This window comes from Rissa tridactyla, chromosome 8 (genome assembly GCF_028500815.1).
Source record: "Rissa tridactyla isolate bRisTri1 chromosome 8, bRisTri1.patW.cur.20221130, whole genome shotgun sequence".
Classification (NCBI taxonomy): Eukaryota; Metazoa; Chordata; class Aves; order Charadriiformes; family Laridae; genus Rissa; species Rissa tridactyla.
The window spans coordinates 28,746,963-28,772,476 of record NC_071473.1 but is presented as its reverse complement, the minus strand read 5'-3'; the positions used below and the strand labels follow the sequence as shown (position 1 = coordinate 28,772,476).

The 25,514-nt window shown below is 37.5% G+C and overlaps 1 protein-coding gene across 1 annotated transcript; it reads right to left on the bottom strand.

The window, feature by feature from the left end:
• Nucleotides 1-13,708: 13,708 nt before the first annotated feature.
• RGS21 (regulator of G protein signaling 21) lies at nucleotides 13,709-24,698 on the bottom strand. The gene is made up of 7 exons (XM_054213233.1): nucleotides 24,096-24,698; nucleotides 23,135-23,428; nucleotides 20,457-20,644; nucleotides 19,276-19,351; nucleotides 16,651-16,712; nucleotides 15,231-15,397; nucleotides 13,709-14,240 (listed from the first exon to the last, which is right to left on the bottom strand). The coding sequence occupies exons 4-7, from the start codon at nucleotides 19,284-19,286 to the stop codon at nucleotides 14,037-14,039; spliced, it is 444 nt and encodes a 147-aa protein (XP_054069208.1). The 5' UTR covers nucleotides 19,287-19,351; nucleotides 20,457-20,644; nucleotides 23,135-23,428; nucleotides 24,096-24,698; the 3' UTR covers nucleotides 13,709-14,036.
• Nucleotides 24,699-25,514: the final 816 nt, after the last annotated feature.

Below are 25,514 nucleotides of genomic sequence, written 5' to 3'. Positions count from 1 at the left end.
TGAAACATTTTTTTCTATATTTTTCTTTAGAAAATCTGGGGGTTCACTCAGGATTTTCCCATCAAAAAGCTTTTGTTGAAAAATCCTGGCCAGATTTAATCACCTGACATACAGAAACAACGATTTGCAGGCTATTCATTTTATGTGATTGCAAGATTTGACCTTCAAAGGATCTTCCATACAAAGCTGAGGAATGAAGTACAAATAAGTTGAGAGCAAAAATGTCCACTGTTACAGGTGCATCTGATAAAAGCCTCCTCCAGCTTTGTGTCTCTGCCACCTTTCTATGCTCCATTTTGCAGATGGTTTGTGTATGGCAGTTTACAGCTTCCTTAGCCAGTCCACTGAGGCATTATTCTGCCTGTATTGTAGCAAAAAAAAAAAAAAAAAAGGCACAACAAAAGGATCAACTTTGTGATCGTACCCTTACCCGTAATCCTATAACTGGGAACACAAATGAAGGAAATGGAGTTTTCACCTTCATCTTCTTGCATAAATCTAAACTGATTTCTAAGATGGTTTCAGAATAAATGGATATTTCTGTTGCATTTCCATTATGTTGTTCTTAAGCAGTCATGACCATGTTTTCTCATAATGTTCCTTCTCTTCCTCAGACTTCTTCACAGTGGGGCACTTGACTTTCTGCTCACCAGCTGTGAGGTGAGCACATGTTTAAATACTTTCTGAATTGGCCTTCTTGCTTGGGGAGATGACATGTGATGTGGTCTATTACAAGTATACAGCATAAAATGATAAATAGGAGCTTAGTGTGTTAAGGTTAAAGGAACTGTTTAAAAAAAACCTTCCTTTAATTAGCTCAATATATCTTTCCTTTCTGCTGCTTCTCTTGTCATGAGTTACGACTTATTTAATGTAACATCAAGGCAGGGGCTACAGCTACCATAAATGATGAATATTTGTAAAGATTATTTGACAGGTTACAATCAACATTGCCTTACAGAGTATGCGTGAGAAATTTTGGAAAACAAATGTCCCAGGTACATAAGCGCCTACTTAGTGCAAAGATGTTTTACTCACATTAACAGGCTGTGACACTTGCTGGTAACACAGTAGTATGCGCTTTTAAAGGGTAGTTTTTAAAAATGAAGAAAATAGTAAAAAGTACATATCTGATTATTCTATTAGAAACTAGTATCCATCAGACTACTGCTTCAGGAGAAAGTATTTTTACTCCTCTAATCACCAGGTGCACACTCCTGTGTGATCTTTTTTTAATGTGAGTCTGAGGTGGAGAGGTAACACAGGCACCCGGGTGGGGAGACTAGAAAGCGTGACAGGAAGATATCGAAACAGAGTGTTCTTGAGAGGGTGTAAGAGCCTTTGTTTACATTTTCTATTGCTTTATATTTTAGCCTTATGCTTTCTCTTCAGCTTGACGGAAACATCTTGTCTTTTGGCATTTTCATATTTCATTGCCAACCTTAATCTATAGGTGTAATACATAATCCCAATGCTTTTCCCCTTGGGATTCAGCTGGAAACTAGAAAGCAGGATGCTGAAGGAGAACGAGACCTCACAGAGCCAAGAGCCCTTGCTTCAAATTGCCTCATTCATGCCTAATTCCTGTGCCAGTTTTTAATCTTTTTTACACTAAACTGATGCTCGTAGTTAGTGAACAAAAGAAGAGCACGTATGAGCTCGAGCTGGAATGTGGCAAGCATTGAAGCAATAGTTTGAAGAAACCCAGAGCTTCCTTGTACACACAATAAACAACCTGTTAACTACCATTTTCAAACAAGAGAAGTTCTCCTTCCTGCTCTGTGTTTTCAAATCAAAGCTGTAAGAGACAAATTTGTACCTAAACTTCAACACTCTGAGATACACCTAAACCAAAGCACAAAGTCTAAACAGATGGTACGTCTTGTTTAAGAGCAGAAACCTCATTTCCTGTAGTGATGTGGAAAGAAGAATGAAGATGGCCATGGGAGAAGCAGGTCAAAAGCAGATCAAAAACAGTACTGTTTGTTATACTTTGGTGTCTCTAAAAATATTCAAAACCAGAAGAGTACAGAGGGACTAATTAGTTACTGGCCCAGCCAAGTCATCTGAAATAAATGCTTTTTCAGTCTGATGTCTCCAATCCACTTAGCAGTATCTGGATTTCTGTGTTTTTCTTTCCAAAAGCTCATCTTCACCATGGCAGCTCAGTTACATGCCTATTTGCCTTCCAGAGTTTTCCATGTCTTCCTCTAATCTTAACATCATAAGAGTAGAAGCTGTTGTCTTCCCTGCGTCACCTCTCCGAACCTCTTAGTGGCTGCCTTCTCTTTGCATATCTGTGAGACAACGGGGACAACCTGTGCTCCTCCATCTCTGTCCCTGCTTGTGTGGCTGATGCCCGTGTGCTCTCAGCAGCCTCCTGAGCTTGCACAGGCAGGGATGCAGTTACAGGAGCTCTCAGTCAGTCCTACCTGACAGATCTACCCTGGTGGCTTCTCCCATGGCTGTGCTTCAAAAGAGGCTTGATTTTGTTTGCAGAGCCCAGAGTTGGAAACACTGTCACTGGTCTGTCAGCCTCAATGGAGGCAGAAAATTCCCTTCTCTGTGTCCTTTTGCTTCCCAGCTTTGACAAGATTTGAGTACATGTGTAACTCCAGACTGAGAAGATTCAACAGGTGAGTTCTTACATAGATATATGAAGTGATTTTCTAATAGTGTTGGAACACTGATATCCAGCTTCCACTGAAACACATTTGAAATTTACTTGAAATATTCCATAACACAGAGACCCCTAAATCCATAAAGTATCCTAATTCCTAGGAGAATGAAGATGGTTCTGAACATAGCTCAAAACTCTAATCAGAGCAAATGCTAGTTATTCTAATTTCATTTTTAAAATAGTCATTCACAGTGTTAATGCCAACAGCTCTATCTAAAAAGCTGCCACAAGGTGGTACCACAGCATTTTGTTAGATGTTGAAATTACCGCATCAAAACAGCTATTTCCCTAATATAGGTGTAATGTAAAATAGATGTGGATACAAAACATGCCTTTATTTTAAGATAATGCCCCTTAGTGCTGCAGAAGTACTCTCGGCAGAACTTTGAATTGCTCCTATAAATGGATTAGCAGTTGGGTCAGTCTGTCTGCCCACACTGATTCAACAGGAGACTGACATTTGCAATGTGCTTTCCTGCCATAATTACTCAAGATAGATTGCTTAGGCGCTGAAAGTTAAGCAGATTAAATATTTTCCTAAATTACTGCCTAAATAAGAAAATTAATCTTGAAGTCTGTTTTGATTTGTCACCTTCCTTCCCACATATGCTAGCCACTGTAACATTTTCCGGTTCTTTGGTAAGGACAGTTGTGCCTGAATTGTATAAAGACATTTCCCAGAAAATGCCAGGATACTTAGGAGTCGAGGGAACAAGAAACCTGGGCGGTTTTGCTGTATGGGAATTGAGCACCAATTTTGTGTTCAGCGTCTGCTGTAGTGGTGGGGTGAATGTCCAGCTGAAGTGAATGGCCAGAAAATAATTATTTAGTGGTGAAGCCTATCTGCTGTGGCAATGAGGATTTCTTCTCTGGTCCATTACCTATTTATTATTCCAGTGAGTATCCCATCTCATGGGAATTGTGTCCTTTCCCTCAGGATAAACAAGGAAAAATTCCTAATAAATCCTCAATCTGAATTGTGCGGTGTAATCCCATCGCTCTGGTTCCTTGAATCACACTCCATGTCTTCTGTTTTTATGCTGCTTTAACACACATGGTTCACATCTCCTTGGCTGAGACACTGTATTTATGCTCATCTCTTTAATGTTTCGTCATAAATCAAACATCTGTTGCCCTAATTTCCTAGTCACTGAATTCCTGACAATTCTCTAATATCTTTCAGCTAAATTTCAAACTGGCAACGTATGAAAATTTTGGAGAGGGACACTTCTCTGCCCTGTGAATAGTAATAATATTTTGAAAAAGAAATGAGCCCTAAATAGTTCCAGCTGTAACATTCGAGGTGTGTGTTGAATTCTAGGACTGTGTTTGCACCTGTACATTCAGTTCCATCTGTACTGCTTTCAATCCTTGAAGTGAAGCTCAGTGGAGCGGGTTGTCCTTAATGCAAGGCCATGCTCCTGGAATTCGATTTCTATACTCCCCAATGTAGCTAAAGCCTAAAGGGGCACTGCATAAATATTATCTGTTGGTTCAGATCTTTGAAATGTGTTTTTGATAAGGATTAATACATACATCTATAAATAAGCAAACTCTCATATCAAGGTGCACAACGTCTGTCAACAATATTGCTAGATACCACCTGCCCAATGGGCTGCATTTCAAACTGTCTTCCCTTAAATATATTAAGATTAACCTTTATGAAGCTGAATCTCATTATTTTTTTTTCTGTCATTATTCTGCTGCCTCTGTGCAGTTTCTCTGCAATTACATTTTACTACCTCTCTTTTTAATGCCTGCAGATTTCATTTGCATATGAATTACCCTTGCTTTTATATAATATAAGAACTTAAAGGAGATCTCTAATGGGCTGTAATTCCTTTTGTCATTTCTTTTTTTTCTTATGGGCTGCCAAGAAAAGATAAATTCCTGGGATCATTTTAAATACATGAAAATGAAAAATAACACCAAAATAATATTGAAATTTCTTACAAAAGTAGGACGTGAGATATAATTTTCTTAAAAAATAAAACCAGATAATTTTGTGGCATAGACTGCAATACTACTGTAAGCACTTTGGTAAGCAACAACTCATAGAAATTGTCTGATGGACCTTGATTACCAATGCATAAAAACCTGTTTTCACAGAGGACAGTGAAGTGTGAATTAATTCATATTTCTGCCCAAAACAAACAATGAACCCATTTGTTTAAGAAAGAAACAAAAGGTTTTATCTTCAAAATTATTAAATCCATAGATAGTGTTGACCCAAAACTGCATTTTTAGGGTATAAAGTACTTAATGGTGGTAGGCATCTTTTTTTATTAATTCATTTCACAGAGACCTGTGGAGATTTTTAGGGGACCAGACGAACATTTTTTAAAACTGGAATCCTCTGTTTGTGTCCCCCTTTACCATTCCTCCAATTCTAATTTCAGTTCAGAATACAGACTTATTACTTAGTCATGTGTGGAAAAAAGGTGTTAGTCCTAATAAAAATGTTAGGAAAAACTTGGAGGGTTGCCATTAAAAAATGACTGCAACCGGCAAGCGTATTTTTAAAATAGCCAATTCTCCTGTTTTAAAATTTATGCAAAAATGCAATTCTGCTAAGAAACCCAACATATTCCTGGCAACAGAATTCAGCTCCAATGTGGTATTCATTGTCACTGCAGAGAGATCTACATGAAGTGTGAGAATAACTCAAAAATGGCATAAATATCAGCAAGTATGAAGTGTGATACAAGAACAGTTCATTGTAATAATTCCTGTCTTGGAATATAGAGTTGCCAATACCGACTCACTATCAACAGTGAAAAACATTTGAGACTGTAAAAGGTGTCAGTATTAATGAGTCTGTCTAGTCTGGAATATGTTGTACTTACCATTTGACATGGTATCATGTCGCAAACTCCCCCTTTATGCCACTTAACAAGCCACGTTTTTATTTTATTCCCCTAAAAGGCTCTGGTAAGAAATTCAATAAATTCAATTTCTGGTAAGAAATTCAATAAATAAAAGAGCTTTTCACTACTGCTATTCTATCTCATTACAACAGGCAAAACGATTGCATTTAGATCAAAATCCAGTCCATTTGTTCTGGAAATTAAATTCAAATCAATTTGAAACTATTCATATTGTATAGTTGCTGATGGTGCTTCAAGACAAGTGACAGCACTGTACAAATTTAGAACGCACTTGAAGAAAGAGAAGTCCCTTCATGGTGAGGACCTTGGTAAAAGACCAGGTAAGACAGAGCATAGAACTTAGAAAAATCTCAGCAGTACAAGCAGTAGTGTCATAGTGTCAGCCCATGGCTTTATATCTGATATCTCCTAGCTTATGTAGTGTCATTTTACAGTGTCAAGAGCATTTCAGAGGTTTTCTGTTGTCAGCCCATCCAGCCTGAATTTGCCTATGCACCTTCTCTGTTGAATATAATGTTTTAAATAGCAAACTAGTTCAGCCTTTCAAAGGAGCTTCCCCTAATATATTATGTGAACTTTCTTGAATCTGCGACATTTATACTTCTTTACATCCTTTCTCTTATCTATTTAGAAGCAAATGCCCCTTGAGCCTTGGATGCTGGATATTTGCTTAGGTTAGTGTCAGAAATACCTATAACTAGATCAGAACTATTAATAACATTATTTATGTGTGGTGGTAGTGTAGAGATTAGAGACTCTGTAGCCTGTAGTTAACACGGTACAGTTATTCTATATTTCAGAGGGAGAAAAAGGCATTACATTTTTAATGAGAGTGGTTTCACCACTGGAATTTGGTGAAGAATTGAAAGGTGAATACAGTGCAGCTCACTGAAGAAGCTTCAACCTAGGAACGATTGACCAGTGTGGGAGACTGAGCTGGGTAATTTCTCGTTATCCTGCCTTGCAATGTTCTCCGTGCGTACCAACACAGATAAGAATAATGTGGGTTTGGCCAAATTGGCCAATGGCCGGTGACAGATGGTCTCCCCCCACCTCTTGCACACAGAGAGGAGGAGGAGAGATAAAAGAAATGTATGAGTTTAGAAGAAACTAAATTACTTTAATGAAATATTAATAATAAAATAAAAAGGGAATAATGAAATATAGTATATACAAAACCATATTAAGCTCCCAGGGTGATGTCACCGGCAGGCACTGGGGAAGTCCCAGACAGGACTCGGCGAGGGGTGCGAACTGCATTCAAGAGCTGGAGTCAGGAACACATGGATTGGGATCAAAGGCAGATGAACAGACAGGGTCCTCCTTGGACGTCAGCCATTGAAGGAAGAGAACTGACCCTTTGATCCCTCGGCTTTTATACTGAGCATGGGGCAGATGGGATGGAATACCCCTGTTGGTCAATTTTGGGTCACCTGTCCTGTCTGCTCCTCCCTGCCAATGGGACCCCTCTACACTTTTCTGCTTCTGACCCTCCAATGGGGCAAATAAAATTAGCTGACCTTGGTTGTTAGTAACAAGCAAGAGCCTTTCTGCAGACCATTGCTTGGCACTAATTGTTAACGTTGGTCTTATGACTCTGAGAACAAACGCCTTTTGGCACAATATGCTGTTAATTTCAGAGAGTTAGAAGAGGCCTAGCTGAGAAGTAAAATTACTGAACAGAAACTTGGTTCTGTTTTACCTCAAACCGGGACAAATAAGAAGGTTTTTATCCAAAATATTACATCATACATCTTCCTGATTCTTCTCTTCCTGCCCTCTTCTCTCTGCTAAAACATGATATTTAGAGGACAGCATAGTATATTTGAAATTATTCAAGAAACACAACTTATTTAAGGATTGGGGGGGGGGGGGTGTTCCTTTCTTTTCTGGTTTATGAGCCTTTAAATTATAACCACTGTATTAGAAAAAAATAGTTTCCCTAAGGTTTTTACTGAGTACATGCTTTTGTTTGCATCTCCAGGACTGTTATGCATAGTAGGGAAACTATTCATAGAACTAAAAATAACCTACATGCAAACCTAAATGGAAACAGATAGGGATTGAGAGACAAATCCACTTCTACTCATTTTATATGCAAATAACTAAACCCATGTTATATAGAAAAAAAAATACAATGCAATGTCTCATTTAAGACAGAGAAATGATAACATGGCAGCTAGAAAACATAACAACCATGTAAGAAAAAAAGGCAGGGAATCATTTGCTCTAGTATCATCTCATTTTTCTCACTAAAGATCAAAGCATCCAGGGCCTCCTCTGAAACGTGGAAGAATACATCGAGTCTAATTACCAAGGCCTAGTATTATAGCTGTTGAAAAGCTGGGAAAAAATGGAAAAGAAACTTTTCTGTGAGGTGTTTTCTCTCAAAATGAACAGCTTAAGAATAGTTAAAGTAGAGCTTTTAGTGATAATTTTAGCATCACTTGTCAGTTCTTCAAAATACTTTCTGCTACTAAATGAGTATTTCAAATTAAGTTATTTCAAAATGACAATATCAAATGATTACAGTTCCTAGGCAGTGCAGAAACAGCATATCATGCTGTATTTACTGTGTGAAGGTGAATATGCGTGGGGATCTCATTTTCATTACTGAATTTCATTTTTCCTTAACAAACATGGGCTGCTTCTTGAGCTGCATGAGACCTTTAGCCTGTGTCAACAACTGTGACAATGCCTCTTTTCATGGGTTTTTCCCCTTGTTTTTCGGTATACCAAAAGGCAGAAAGCACGCTTCATTTTTCACATCGATAACATGCTTTAAAGTTCCACCAGCAATACAAAGTGTAATTGTGATTCAGAAATAAAGATGTTATACTGATTTCATTCATTTAATCTACCTGCCCATACCTTGCAGGAGCCAGATTTTATCTGGTAGGTTTCCCTTTCTTAGACATAGCAGTAAAGTCCAGATGTATGTAGCAGGCAGTCTTCCCCAAAATTCAGGGAGTCTTTCTGGTAAAACCATCTATTTTTGGCCTGTAGTCTTCAGAACTTCTGCATATTTTATTTTCTAGTTCAGATAGTGCATTGTGTTATCTTGCATCTGATTTAACACCCACAGAGGTGAGCAGGGGCCCTTCCGTTGCCTCATGTGCCTTCATTCACATGATTCCACGCAGGCTGGACCATTACAAAGATGTGTGGTATAGAGGGAAGATAAAAAATCAAAAACGTAACGATCCAGCTCTGATGTGCTCATGTGGGGAAGTTGTCAAAATGAACGTTTTCTGCTGCTGCTCGCTGGAATAGTTTGACCACACTGGTTTCATTCATGTTTGCGTAAATTGCAGCAATTGTTAAAGCTGTAACTGCCTCTTTCTATGATTTAATTTCATTTCAAAACCTGTATCCTCTAAAACTGTGGTTTAATCCCAGCCAGCAACTAGGACCATGCAGCCATTCATTCACTCCTCCCCCCTGCAGTGGGATAGGGAGAAGAGGGAGAAAGATTTAAAAAAAACTCATGGGATGAGATAAAGACAGTTTAATAGAACAGTAATGGAAGAGAAAATAATAATAATGATGGTACAAGAGTATACAAGATGAGTGATGTGATGCGATTGCTCACCATCCAGTGATCGTTGCCCAGCCCAAGCAGCAATTGCAGATTCCTGCCCCCCTGACCAGTCTCCATGTACGTACTGAGCATGACGTCTGTGGTATGGAATACTCCTTTGGCCACGTTGCTCTGTCTGTGCTCCCTCTCAGCTTCTATGGGAAGCTGAAGAAGTCCTTGACTTAATATCAGCATTACTTAGCAACAACTAAAACAACATGTTACCAACATTATTCTTATACTAAATCCAAAACACAGCAGCTACCAGAAAGAAAATTAACTCTATCCCGACTGAAACCAGGACAGTCAAGAAAGGAATCTCCCATAGACATCTCATCAAGAGGGTGATCTTATATATAGAAAATAAGGCTAAACCGAGATGAATGAGACTTACGTTTCAGGGTACATGAGCAAAGCTGTTACTCAGTATGGGTTAACGGGTGCAAAACTCTTCTCAAACTGTGTAGGTTCTTAGCGTAATGATTGTCTTATTTAGCAGCAGACAGTGCTTGAGGGATTCTGTATTCTGAACGTTTTTGTTTGGATCAAGATCAAAACAGAAGCCTGGGAGGTTCTTGTGCGAAGCCTGTGATTATATATGTTTGTTCAAGTACATTTCTGCATTATAGTGTTAGCAGAGAATTTTCTGACAAAACAGAAAACGCGGAGTCTTTATCGCCACCATTTACAGAAGCGTGCTGAATTTAACCAACCTTTGACAAGACATAGATAGGAGTCTCACAAAGTCCTGGCTGCCACTGGAAATATACCTGGCTGCCTATAATTTGGGATCCTGTGCTTCCGAGCAATGCTGACGTCAGTTCTGTGCTGAGGACTAATTACGCATTTATTATATTTATGTCTATGCTTATTATTTTTATATATATATTTTATATAACCATATATAAAATACATAAATATAATATATATTATTTTATTCATTATTCTATTATTATGCCTTTGATTTTAATTCTGGGACAGTCTTCTCATGATGCCAGCGTGATGCGTCTGAAGGAGTCTATGAGTCTAGATTTTGCCAGAGCTTTAGGATTGGCACTGCGTGCAGGAATTGAGATTTTATTTTTTTTTTTGGTTAAGAAATGTGGCGTACACTTTGCTTTTATTTCTCCTATTTCTATTTGGCAAGATTTTTTTTGTAGATCTACCTTTTGTGCCAAAAAAGATTGAGTTGTTTTAAAAAAAAAATAGATCATAATTGGGATTTTTGCCTGGTTTGGACTTGTAAGCAGAGGGGAGAAAAAACCACAAATAGCCACCTTTTATTTTTCAGTGAAAGCAAGTGTGAGGCTTGGAGCGCAAACAGAGCTTCTAATGCAACTTTTTACAAGTGCTTTCTACTTAGCTACAACAGTGTTTTCTTCCTCTCTTTATTATGGGCTAGAAAAAACCCCCACACCAAAACCTCCCTAAAAACTTCACTATAACTTCCGTAAGATAAATATTGTATGTATAATATTCAGTATTAAAAACACTATAGTCTTCTTTTCTTTTCCCACTGTAACCCAGAGCTTTTATTAGGATAAATAATGTGTTAGCGCTTGAGGTTCCACAGGAATAGGTGATGTACAAACTTGTAAGAATAGTTGTGACTCCTCTCCACAGAACTTATACCCAGGTTTTTCAAACTTTAATGGCTTTGACAATGAAGACATTAGTCCGATATTAAGTGGCTTTGCTCTGAAGGATTGCTTGGAAGTCTAAACACAGATCCTGCCTTCCTGGAGTGTCTTCAAGCTCTCCAAATATTAAAGGGCCTAAATATATTGCATTTTGATGGAAGATGGAGGTAAATTCTCAATTTCATAACTGCTGCACAACAGGTTATACAATTGGGCCAAGCTTATGCTGGAAGCACTTGGTAAAGCTCTGGGATTTTGGCAAAGTTCAGTCTAAATCTTCTAAATCACCCTTCAGTGCCTGGCCTTTTCCTATATCAAATTTTCAGAGCTCAGATGTCAGGCTGTGACTTTTTTTTTTTTTTTTTTTTTTTGCTGTAGAAGTATGAAATATCATATTAGGCCTAAAAAATAAAGAGAAATAAAGACTACTGGCTCCCACCTTTCACATCTGGGTGTTTTCAAATACTTTCTGAAATGGATCTTTAATAATGCTTTAATAATAAGTTATAATATAGACGTTTTTAGAAGTTTGATTGTTAAACTTCAATACGCTGTAGATTCTTTTGTTTCATCGTGTATGATATAGCCAGATAGTGCCGAGGGTTTTAAAAATTAATTTTGAATGTACATCCAATTATCATTGGATAGACATGAATTTATAGCGATAACTTCTTTAAACTTTGCGAAGTTTCAACTCATATTTAAGCATCTGAAGCAGATCAATTAATAAAAATGTTGAAAGGCTTGATCAACAACAAAAGTTTGAATTAACTTTGTTAGTTAATTAAAACTAGCATAGTTTTAATTAGGAGATTATGAAAGGATTAGAACTGTTACTTTACGCTTGAGTCTGTGATAACTCCTACAAGTGCAATTATTGTACATTTCTGTTAAGACGTTCTAAATTAATTGAAAATGTTTTAAAACCGTTCATGATGCCTTAGTATGTAATTACTGAAATGAATGTCAAATGCTAAGATGTTAAGAATTATCTACTGTTTTTGACAATAATTATGCTGTTGAGAGAGCATAATTCTCACCACATATACTCTCAACAGAGCAGATTCATAAAGAACCAGCCAGACATCATGCGGACATGATGCTTCCTACTATTGTTTTTACGTAGTTATCAGAATAATAACATGCATTATTTTTATCAAGTTTGACTATTTTGTATATATTTTTAATTTCTCCTTACGCTGTGTTTTCAGTCAGGAACTGGAGATCCCTGGCAGCCATCTTTCTAGCACTTTCTAGCTCTGTTTGTGAAGGGGTAACGTCAGAAGTGTGCAAGTTTTAAAGGAGCACAGAGAGATTGGTGAGATTTCACAATCACGCATCTATTTTCAAGGTACTTTTTTATCTTTAGGTCCCAAATGATTAGTAAAGCAGAATTTTTTGGCTTTCTGCTTGCCCTACAAAGATAGGTGACGTGATCACACTTCTTCCTACACGTGGGAATTTTCTCTTCTGAAAATGAGAATTGGATTTGCAAGAAGGGAAAATGACTGGCTACGTTTTTGAGTAAATGAGGTAATTTCAGCAATCCTGACTGCTGTCTTTACTGTGACTTTAACCAGCAGAAATCCCCTGGTGCAGAAAGGATACCAAGGCTGCGCTGCAGGCGGAAGTTGCAATTTTCCACTGAAATATCATTGCAAAATGAATGGTAGCTGTGGGACTGCAAAACAAACCCACATCCTCCTTGTAGCTTAGCCTCAGTGATTGTGTTCATTTCTCTGTTAACCGCTAGTACTGGGGAAGAAAGCAAAGAAAAAGAAATGCAGACAGCAAGAAGAAAAACTAGGTGACAGAACAGATGATGGGTATCAGAAAATAGACATTTTACCCCCTGCCTGCCTACCTAAGCTATGACAAGACATTAACCTAAGTACATAACCAAAGGCAGCATACTGGGGTTTTCAGACTACTTAATATCTTTTATTGTCTAAATGAATTAGCTTCTTAACAGAGTTTGATAATATAGAGAGGATCTTTTGCATAGAGGATGTGATGGTGTGAAGAAGGCATGAACAGAGTGCCAAACAGGGAGAGGTTCCTGGAGGTTTAGAGCAGCTCAAAAGCTAAAGAATCAAAAGGATCACATTCATATCAAATGAAAGATTCTTCTTTTCTTAGAAAAATCTTATTGCTGCCTCTTGCATTTAGAATTATTTTCCGTAGTGAAGATTCTTCCTGCCCCATATGGTTTAAAAAACTTTTTTCTTCAATACTATGCCACAGCTCCTTCCTTCACCTAAATAAATGCAGTAAATCCTCTAATAGCAATGAATGAGATCAGTGTGAGCATTTGGAGATATCTGATGATTGCACTAGAATCCTATCATATCTTGCTTGTTTGAAAAATAATGCCATGACTAAATTCTGATTCACATCCATACTTGCTTAAAACTTTCTCTGATGCCTACTTTTCTGTTTATCTGTTTCATTGAAAAATGGTAATGATTATTTCTTCACATTACTTCTTCATGAGTGCATAGGGACAGTATCACTGATACATTCAGTAAAGAAAATGAATTATTATTTGAAAATGTACAAAGAAAGATTTACTCAGGTTTTTTCCAAAATGCCTACGCAACTAATAAATGAGACTTTTCAATAAAAATTTAAGTGAAATAAACACAAAGAAAATTAAAGAGAGTCTTACTGAAGACAGCTGTGTTATGAAACGTTAATTTGCTTTGAATGTCAGGAACATTTGTTATAAAGCAGCTGCCTATTTATTAAATATTATCATATCTACCATATTTCTTGTATTTCTACTTCTCCTGTTTTGAATTGGTATAAAACATATTTAAAAGAGAATTTTAATATTTTTTACAAATTACAAATAAGATGATGATTGCATGAGTAAATATATTCAAGTCTCCTGAAAGGATTTTATTTTTGAGGCCATACTTCTAAAGAAAAATCAACGGCAAACCAGGAACCCAAAACATTCTGCTTGAAAATGCGAAAACACTTTGACAAACAAAACAGGCACTGGAAAAATAATCAATGGCAAGCTTCTTCACTAAAAAGGTATCTCAAACGTCTTAGCATATTCCATCCTTTTTCTTGAATATTTGTCCACCGTTCTTAGAAAGTATCACGTGCATATTGTACTTAAAAACAAGCTGGCAAAGACAATTCTTAGATCTGGTTTGTACGATCACTTTAATAAAATATTATCTGTACTGAGTTGCAATGGCAGACATTTAAAAATTCATAATTCCTCAAGTATTCTCTCACAAAAATGGGAGCCATCTCTTCTGATTTCTGTTCTCTTGCTTCTTTACTAGTTCCTTGTACACTTCTGACCTTAGAAACCTGGGGAAAGAGTCCTTTGCCATGAGACTATAGATTAACCTCTGAGCATCATCGAAGCAGCTGAGGGTGGGCTCAGAGATATTCTGAGAGATGTGGTTTTTGGTATGGAAGTCAATATTAATCTGTAGGAACAAAGGACATAAAACCAATGTCAGTTTGATTGGAAAGCTGAGGTCTGTTCGTGTACAGGACACAGTCATTTGAATTTCCTCCTAGCTACCCTGGCTGATGCAAATAAGCAGGAAGGTCATCCCTTCATTTTCTAGCATACTGAATTCTTAATTTTATTTGACTCTTAAAAAGATGGCATCACTGGAAAAAAAAAAAAAGGGAAAAACCTTCTTCTGAATATCTCATCTTTTTGCCAAACAAAATCCTATGAAGTACTGATTACCAAAGAGTGAATTATAGATGAAGGTACTCAGCATTGTTTAAGGTTTTGGCCCTATGTATTTTGTAAGGATTTTTTGTTTTTAATAATACATTTAATTATTATTATTATGTCAATCATATGTAAGACATGGGGATATTCAAAGCACGCTCACTAACAAAGGCAAAAAACATCAGTGTAAAAGCTTGTTAGGGAGTAGGTGTGAACAATAATTAATTAGCAATTTGTTCCTTCACAATAAGCATTTTTAAAATAATGATAAAATTGAATGCTGTGGTGGAAATTTCTGCAAGTTTGCATTTTAATTTTCATCATGTCAAAAATACCTGTACAAAAGAACAAATACAACCATTAACATTCCAATAAACTGATACCTAAAATACAGAGGAGTCTCATTTATAAGGCTCATTGCCTTATAAAAATGGTTAGGGAAAGCAAATTATATCGAACACATATTTCCTTAAATCTTAAGGCCGAAATTTCAGAAGGTGAGAGAAAGCCGTGCCCTGTCTGAAGAATGTATTTAAAATATAAACCATAAGACGTCTTTGTTTGCTTCACAGAGTTCCACACAGTGTTTTCTACCTGGTAAATAATTAACATGAAAATGGAAGTACAGTCACATTGAGTTGTATTTTCTGTCATTTTTGGAAGTTTGGATCTGAACTTTCTACTCGATTCCCATCCTCAGTACCCAAAGTACATGCAAAAAACTATTTACCTCCTTTGGAGCATCAGCTTGTATAAAGTCAGAATAAATCTTTTGGGCTTTTGAGGTGATCTTAGTGGAGGACTTGGTTTTCTTGAAGTCCTCGCAGGCCAGCCAGAACTCCACATTCTCCTCACTGAACTCTGACTTCAAAAATGTCCTAAAAGCTGCCAAGCCGTCTGGGGAAAAAGGTATGAGATGATGGATAGAGGAAAACTGAAAGACCAATGCAGATTATACGTACATGTATACACACACATGTGTGTATATATATATGAATGCAGTATATATAGTGTAACTTAATGTGCCTGATACTGTTTTGCCTGTCAGCCAGCAGTTAGTCTTAAGAGGCTGTTGTGGGACAAATAAATAGGAGATGAAACTATAACGACGATAAGGTGGCAAAGAGAACTCGTTCAGAGAGTTACTAATTGAGGAATGCTCCCAATACCTGCCTGCTGTGGTTTGGTCTCTCTACAACTGACACACTAGTCAAAAGTAGATCCTGGAGATTTCGGTCTTCAAGAGGATTTGTAGTGACTAGGAAATTAGGGATTTGAGGCTGACCCCTGGTCTAAGAAGCAAGCAGAAAATGAAGTCATATTGTGGCAGCTGGCTCTTCTCCGAGCTGAGGTTAGCCTGCCTAAATAGTGCTTCCATCTCCTTTCAAGTAACGATTAAGACTCAGATGAAGAGGCAGACTGTTCGTTACTTCTTTGTTCAGCGTTTTTTTGCACTTTTAACAGAAAAAAATGAAACAAAGCAAGGTTTGGAAAAAATCCTTTTAAAATTAATCCAAATCACAAGCTCCTAGAAAAGAAAGCTGACAGGACCCAAATTGAGTTGCGTTAGTCAAGTTAATGCTACTCAGAATCAGCGTGGAGCCACGCCAGGGTCCAGGCCAAAAAGTTACTGCAGGAAAATGGGTTTGGGGCAAGGAAATTTTTAAGTTACATGTGGTTGGGGTTTTCAGATCAGTAGTAATGGGATCTCTGGGTGAAGTGACTTCGGATATATTAGAAATAATCATTTTTTTTGACTGAAAGTCAATGTACAACATGTGTATTTCTTTGTTAACAGGTATACCTAAGAAAAGGTTTGTGGGTTTTTTTATTTAAAAAAATAGGAAAAACAGAACCATTGCATGGAGAGTTTAAAAACTGTTATCTTCATAAAACAAAACTCTTTCAGAGCACTTCCTGCCTTCTTAAATATCCCTTAAGCACTGGCCAGAAGGTAGATGGTGTCTACAGCTTGGAGAAACAGGCCCCCTCTGCCTTCCAGCACGGCAGCTCACACGCCTCCAGCAGTAGCGCTGCTGTGGTTCAAAGCACATGGAGGGCTGAACTGGAGAGCAGTGTGAAAACCTGACAGCTACGTTTGTGAACTGGGTTGACACACGTTTTTTAAAAAAAAGAATTTTCACTCTTACCTTTGTTAGCTAGTAGTGTATCCACAGACTCAGACCAGGCCATTGTTTCCCCAGCACTTGACCTGTGGAAACAACATCTATCCCTGAAAATAGCATTGTGATCTTTTGCCTGTGCAGTCTTTGGTAGTTTGTCTATTATTTGGCTATCTCCTTGAGGGAGCAGGGTGAGTAACTCATGTTACCCTATGCACTGAATAACAGAAAGTCAAGAAAAAATGTGACACATTTTTTTTAGAGTGTAGAGAACCACAGAGACTCATAAAGTACAGCATTATTTGACATTGTCAACTTGATTATTCATCCAGGAGATAGTAGTAATGCTTGCAATTGGTTGAACTATAATAAAACCATAGGAGGGATATTAGAGTGCATACTGAATTTCTTCTCGAGTTCAAATGGATTAACCGTTAATTTGTATGACACTTTTTGCTTGGAATGAGTAGAATTATCTGAAACGTTATCATGTTAACAGTGGTAGGATAACTGGGCATTATTTCAGTTTCTCAGTGGTATAAAAATTGAGTAAATTCATAGTTTTGACTCTTCCTTTGTAACTTGGTGTAGGCTTCTGTTAAAAAATGAGGCATGGAACTAAATGGACGCTTGCTCTTACAAAGCCTGGGTGCTCTGAAGATGTTCAAGCTGGTTCAGAAGCAAGGCTTAGTGTGCAGGCTAACAGAGGACAGTCACACAATCTGACAGGCAAAAGGATGTCATGCTAACTGTGCAGAATATTTTTTTTCTTGTAACTTGGGCAGAACGGTCATATTCAATTTAGTCCATGAATACACAGATAAAAGAAACCTTTTATTCCTGAAAAATCATGTTTTGATTAAAATTACCATTGTATGAGTTTTTTAATTTAAACATCCAGCAGAGAAAAAGAACCCCCTTTACCAGCTTTATTGTTATTGCTTGCACTTTTTGTCATGAAACCTTGGAAGACTATGATTTCTTGAATATGAAATATTTTGCAGAAACATCAGACACCTGTGGAGATGTCAGCACATGCCTACCTGCTTTCCTGCATGCCAGATCTTCTATTTGATTTTCTTAGGCTTTTGGCAGTCGGTCAGTTTGCAGCCTCAGGTATCCCCAAATGAACATTAGTCTCATATCTACCGTTCAGCAATAAGCAGGGATAAATCTCTTTGGTCATCTAGCTCATATTTTGTTTTAGAACAAGGAACATACTTTGCAATAAACCTCGGTTCAGTGGTTTGTAACTGAAATGTTCTTGAAATAGATTTTTAAGGAAAATTTTGAAAAGAAAATTGAAATCTTACAAGTGTCCTCGTAGAAAATTTTTGAGGTAGAAAATTCAAGTGTTAATCAGTTCTTCTTGTAACCTCTAAAGACAGGTAGTAAAAGATTAATAACTTTGTTGAGCTCGTACCCTATTATCTACTCAGAACAGACTCAGTGGAAGGTTTTATCCCAACGTATTTTAAATTTTAGTAAAATAAATGCATAGTAATTTTTTTTAAACATAAAGGTTTAAAGGGAACAAAGAATGTTTTACTAGAATTTTGTACTTGTGAAAGATCTTGAAATAAAACAAATAGTTCAAAGTGGAAGGCCAGAGCAGAGTAACTGGCTGATTTTTTTCCCCATTTTGGATACAGATTTTTTTATAAGGAGACAAGGAGCCACATCAGCTCTAGAATACCTGGAATGGTAGGTAATAATTAAATAGATCAGTATCTCACATTGCTTTTGTTGAAGCTGCTACATTTTATACAAATAGTAGAGATGTATTAACCAGACAAAGAGAAAGGAAACCAACTTTCTAATCCTCTAATCCTTTCTGCCACTGTATGTACTAACTTAAAAAATGGGTATTTTAGGAGCTAAAGGGCTCTGGAGTCCGGTAAGTGGACCAAACACTTTGTTCTGTATAAAATATAACAGATTTTCTTAATTTACAAAAAAAAAAAAAACCAAAAAAAAACCAAACAAAAAAACCCAAAGCAAACCAAAACAAACAACCCACCCTAGAGTTCTGTACAGAAGTATTTGATATTCCTAAGGGGACTCTGGGGGCTCAACTGTAAAAACCGTGCTCTGCAGCATACAGGTTAGTTTGAGAGCTGTGTTCCACAGCCATTTCTCAGCATCACCAGCAATGGTATTTCCTAATTGTAAATTTATAAGGAGATTATATGACAGTGTCACCATATTATGTAGCTGTAGTTACAATTATTACGATAGACTGTGGAATAGACACCTTTAATAAGCAAGCTTTTTTTGTAGCTGTCAGTTTACTTGTATACAAATTTTCAGGTTGTTCAGTAAATATTTACTACTTTGCTTGTCAAACAAAAAAGCAGAATGAGAGACCAGGTTAAAATAGACGGCATGAACCTAATTCTGCTTCTCTTCCTTATGGGTAATATTATTTGTTTTAATATTTACTTATCAGTCAGAGAATTATCTCGCTGACCTCATGGGATTTACTTGAATGGGATCGGCAAGCAGAATTGACAACAAGGAATCAAAATAATCATATCCACTTTAAAGGGGGAAGGAAAAGAAAAGCTGTCTTTTCTGTCCAGATTATTCAAAAGTTGATCATCGCACCCTATAAACGTCCTACGATTAAAATAGCCATAAACAACAACTCACTTCATTGGCATTTTTTGTTCCGCTGTCTGACTGTCACAGGCAGGGCAGAATTTCCTTTTTCTGACTGATCTTCAAGCTGAATGTAATGTTATAGCAGGAACAATACAATTAGCATGTGAATAACCAAACAGTACAATGCAAATTGACAAACTGTTTTTAACGTTTCCTTTAAAATTATTTCTTTCAGAAACATGGCTTATTTTTTAACAGTGGCCATTCTAACTTAATCTACCGAAAGTAACATTAATTAAAAACAATTTATATACATATATTTCTCAAAATATATGTATGTTCTGAACAACGTCTTAACAGAGAAATCATCGTGTGATTTTTCTCATTGACCATTTGGCTTCCTGATTGTGGAAAAGAAAAAAGGAAAACGGGTTCAGTGCACATAATTAGGAAATTCTTCACTACAATTATTTACCCTCATATCGTATCTGCAAAATTTATCCACTACCTTTTACATCTTGAAGGTCTAAGGCCCTTGAGCCATTGTCTCTTTTGTTTGTTCATACAAGGCTTACCCCAATGGGACCAAAGAGTGTTGGGATGGCCACCATTTGCACATTGATGCTGTTACAAATAATGGGATCGTGCAGTATTTGATACTTTCAATTCAGTCATTTTTTTCTACTCTTATTGATATTTTGTTCTATGTGCCATCTTCTAGGAGCATCGCTCTGCCCCCAAAACATTTTCATATAATTTTGTCTTTTGCTCTTAATAATTATTCTTTTCTCCCCAGCTCTTTTCTATGTTCCTTGCTGTCTTTCACTCTCCTGAACAAACAGGCTTACTAACTGGGGTCTTCCTCCCTCCAAATCTTGTCCTGCTGCCTGATCCTTTGCTCACCCTACCCAGCTTCCTGGTTCTCAATGTCTCCACTTGATATAAACAAACTTCCAGTGGTTCAGGAACTGGGAACCAGCTGTCCCAGCCTGCAGAATAAGGGGGTTTTATTTTCTCAGTTGAAATTTTTCACACCAAGTTGAGCAGCCTCAAGAGTTTAGGTCCCATTTGATTTTCCTATATAGTATAGTCACATATAAAGCTGTCTTCTGCCTGACTGAGGACACAGTCTTGCTTATTTTAGCTATGCCTATCTTCTAAGATGAGAAAGGAAAACCCAAGCACCACATGCCACATTTTGACCATAAGCAATGTTAGGGGGTCCTCACCTTTTGTGAATGTGTAAAAGAAGTTTCAAACTATTTGATGAATTTCACATGGGACAAAAAGTAGTGAATCTGATCGACGATGCTCCAGGAAGTTGAAATCAGATGGGACCCGATATGGAGTTGGATTACTGGGCTGGTCAGGAGAATGAAACTGTCTTGCAGGAGAAAAATAAAAGACTTCAGTTTGTCTGTAAAATGAAAGCAAAGAGGAGCTATGATTGCTCTCTGAACACAGAGGGGTAACCCAAAGAGAAAAAGGAATTGTTTTAGCTTAAGGATCAATTATTTTAAATTGTTGCCTTTGATAATAGGAAACTAGAAATGATGACCCAAGATACCCCTTTCAGTCCTACACGATTCTAAAAAAGATTCCTCGCAGCAAAATACAAATCCTTTCTTCAACTTCTTACCTTTGCATTCACTCATTTCTGAAAGTCATAATAGAAGGAGAGAAATGTGAATTATCATCCCGATTCTCTGCAGTGCTTCTTATTTCCCTTAATCAGTAATTTTTCTTATTTCCACAGAGTACGTACTGTGGACTATAACGTTGTGCCACACGGGACCAGGAGCCTTCCATGCATTGTGCTAGTAAGACTAACTTCAGCATCTCACAGGTGGAGAGAAAAACTGCAGCATCTGCATTTACATTAAATGCTTTGTGACTGATTCAGTCCAAGGTTTGAGCTTTGGTAAAAGAGGATAAACATAATAAAAAATAAAAAAAAATATTGATTTTGTAGAGTTTCTGGCCTGGCAGACTGTAAATAGCTACAACTTGGGATCTTCTAACAGAGAGACTGTCTCTTTCAGTTTGACAATTACTGTTGAAATATCCCTTTTTTTCTTTCTAGTGCTCTGATTTGTGATTGCTGGTCTACTTTTCTCAGGTAGCAAACAGGAGGTTCTGTAAAGCTGTACAGGCATTTCCGTGCATTACTAGGTCTTGGTATTTTTAGGAAGGGACTTTACTTTTGCGTACCCTGGGGTCTCACTGAGAAGGAGCAGTTCGAAATAGGTCTTGAATTTTCAGCCAAGTAACAAAATTCTAGATAAAGACCTGATGCAAATTTTCTCTAGGTTTCTTAGTGTAGCACCAGTAAAGTCAGACCAGTTATGAGGACAGAGATGACACCAAAATAAGCAACACGTGACTCTTGGATGACTCCATTCATTTCTCAATGTTTACCCAGTGTCTAATCCCAATGACTGTACCATTCACCCACCTTAGAATTGTGATTATAAATTGACTAGTTTTATGTTTTTGAAGAGGTAATACAATTGTTGTTATATAATAGTTCCATTAACTCCTGTGAGCCTATTTATGAGAGGAAGGGTTGCAGCATCTGTGCCTATTTTTTTTATAATTATCTGATGATTCGCATCTTTTACTAAAAAAAAAGTTCCGAACAGTGCAACAGATGCATTTTTTTTTTAATTCTATCTAATTGTGTGATATCTGAATGATACAGACATGACCATCTCTTGAAGATTTTCAGTGCTGATGGTGGATATCTTTAAGTCAGTCTTAGCAGCCACAGAAGGATGCTAAAAGCCACAGGTATTCTTGACCAGCACACAGCCTAAGTAGATGGATGCAATCCAATTGCTGCTTGCATTTTATGGGGTACAGATAGCAATTCACAAAACCACAAAGAAGCTATAAGGGCTTTTCACCACTGTGTAACTGCTGTTCAGTCACTGCTTAGCTACGTAAACTGATCGTATTTCAGGTACACAGCAGGTAACAGTGTGGTGTTTTTTATCATTATCCCAGTACAAAAATCACATGTATACTAACCAAAGTTAAGCACAGTCACCTCTTCCCATAAAAAGTAGCTGATAGTATTGTCATGTACTTCCTCTGCTTGAAACTTAGTAATTTCTGAGAAGAAAGTCTAACATTTTATTGAAATTTCATAAGGAGAAAAAGTGATCTTATTATTAAAACAAATGCATTGGCTGCTTGTGCAAATGTATTAGCTATTCATAATAAAGAGTACTCAGCAAACAAAAAGAAATATGAATATGTACTAGAGATGAGCTGGAAATTGCACATAGAATTATTTCTAAATGTTTTGGAAACCTGGATCCAGCTGACACTGTTGATGTCTGCAGCCTCATTTCATTAATAACCCAGACTGGACTTGCAGAGTAGCTCAGGCCTTATCTGCTCAGCTAATTTCAGTATATTTTAAAAACTTTATCGGTGAGGCCTCTGGCTTAACATTTCTGTAACTCTGCTGACTGTGCTCTTGATTTTTGTTCTGAGTCCTCCGCCTTTGACAGGCCACAGGAGAGCTAGAACTGTAGGAAAGGGCCTGTGGGTCTACTGATTGAACGTTTCCTCCTTTGGCAATATTACGTGCTAAGGACTACTGATTTATTAAATATTTAAATCTCCTGAACTTTTAGGCTTAGTGCTTGACTTCTTACTGATACTCTTCTTTAGCTATCTTTAGGCATTAGTTCCATTGAGTTATCTTCCGTTATGAAAAGCCATTGGCTGTTTAGGGGAATAAGGCATGTGATTTTTTGTTCTTCTGACACGCATCTCAGCTACATACTAATCTCAATAGACAGTATAAAACGAGTCTTCATGTTCAAACTATTGGTGTATTAACCTAAGAAATCACTTTCATTTATATATGTTCCTAAAAGGGTTGCTTTGTACTCACCTGAGTGCAACGTGAGAAAAGATCACGCTCTCCAACGGCTGTTTTGGTGTGCTGGTGTTTCCCCTGGATCAGGTTCAGTATGTTATTGCCCTTCAGCATTTGGCCTCTGTTGAATCCATCCCATACTGGGCTTGCTTGGATAGTGTTGTTTTGTATAGTGTAACCTCAGCAGAAAAACGTTAATGTTCTGCTGGTCCAAGCAATTCAAGCAAATGAAGACTTGACTGCATTTCTTGTGTTTGGAGAAGCCAAGATGATTTGAGCACTGCTGGCGTCCTAGTAACATGGAAACCCCTGTCGTACGGGATGCAAATACATTTTAATCACAGCACTATGTAAATGCCTACTTTCCAGTAGCACTGCACAGCATGGCCAACTCACAAAAATATTTTTTTCTGTATAAATAACCCTGTGTGTCTTCAGTATGCCACAGAGTTGTTTTGCATAAGAAAATGAGCTCTTATTTTCCACCCAAGCAAAGTATGCCCTTCAGGTAAAATGTTTTGATTTCAATAACAATTTATCAAAATGTTTTACAGCATTCTGGGCTCCTCATACACAGGATTTCTAAGTACTATACAAACACAAACCTACATTAGAAGAGAATTGGAAACAATTCTCAAGAAAATGTGCAACCTTGGAGAGTCTCATTTAGTGCTAACTAGCAGGCTGTTTGGCGCAGCTCATGTCCTGCGTGAATGCATTGCTATTCACAGAGCATCAGACTTCGCAAAACTTCCTATTTGCACAAGAAGCCTATATAGGACCATATTGTGATCTTGTCCTTGGAGACAGGTATAAACTGCACCAGCACAAGATTATACGAAAGGTAGGTGTTATGCCTCAGAAAGCTCTTGAACCATAATTCCCCGTATCAGTTGTCTCTTGAGTAGTGCCTTGCAGGTGGTCCGTCCCGAGCCAAGCAGTGCTAGGTAGTGAATGAGTGGGAAAAACAACGTACCGATGTTCTTGGTTGCCTCCTTTTGTAAAAGACTATGGGAAGTGTACTTCAGACTTCTCCGGTGTGCCCACACCCGAGTAACGTGGGCAAAGTATGCGTGTGATGTAGGAGAGCTCCTACTGAGTGCCCCACAGGGAAACAGTCCACAGGAGGATTCAATCCTCAGAAGCCTTCTCTTCTTCCTTAAGGAAAAACTGGAGTGGTGTTAAATGCAGAAATTTAACTCAAGTCTGGAAAGTTGTGAAGAAAAAAGAGAGTTTCTGAAGTACAAGCAAATTGCGTGCTGAAGAAACAACACTTCAGGGTTGTCCTTATGTTAGGCTTCAGTTTAATCTTCTGTTCTGTTTGAAAACTCTACATTGACTTCCGTAGGATTATATTTCATGCTAGTTAATTTTAGTTACCTTTCATAGAGAAGACAAATATAGAGGCTAGATTGTAAATCGTGGTGTCTAGCTAATCTCTTGTAAGGAGACTTATGAGGAGGTTACGCAAACAGATGCCATTTAGGAGCAGAGAGAGAAAAGCTTTGGTATAAAACCAGAGGGAGCTTTTATGAGACCAGCCCTAAACGATCAGAGTATGAAAAAAGGAAGATGATAACAAGACACTAGTAAGAAAAAAGTAGGAATGGAAGCAAGCTGGATGGTGTATAGAGGAAATATATTTTTACCTTCAGCACAGAGCCACACAGGAGCTGAAAGGGCATTAGATTGAGGCATTTGACTAAAATGCAAAGAACAGAGCAGGATGTGGGACAGGCATCTGAGCAAGGCATAAGTTTATGAGCATACGAATCACTGAAGAGAGAAAGATGATTTTATGCAATTTTTATTTCAGTTGAGCTCTTTTGACAGCATGGGTGGAAAGGAGAGGGAACTGCAAAGCAGTAGTTAATTAAGGCAGGGAGAGCAGCTGGGGACAAAAAGGAGAGAAATACGATACGCCTTTTGTGAGTCACTTACAACTTGTAGCATATAAAGGCACGTAAGAGCCATATTACCGATTGCTTACTTTAGTGCAAGATGGAAATCTATCTTTTTATTTGAGATTCTTTATCTTAGATTTCATTCCTCTTCTTTCTTGTCAGTTCCAAAATTACTCAAGTTGTCTTTTGCACAATAACAAAGCCCAAAAGCAGAAGATATGTCTATATGTGTATTCCTGTCTCCCTCAAGTTAAACAACAACAGCAGATAATTCAAATAATTTAAAGCATCTAATTAGACCTAAGTATTGGAACAGGAGACAAACCTTTGCGCTACACAAGTCAGCAGATTATTTCCCTCGTACTTTGGGCCTGAAGACTTCACGTATGTAAGGAGTAAAGTGAAGTGTTTATGTAGGGTAAATTATTGTGTTGGTAAGATGAATATTTTCAGAGCTCTTATGAATAACATAAAAATCTAAAAAGATGCTA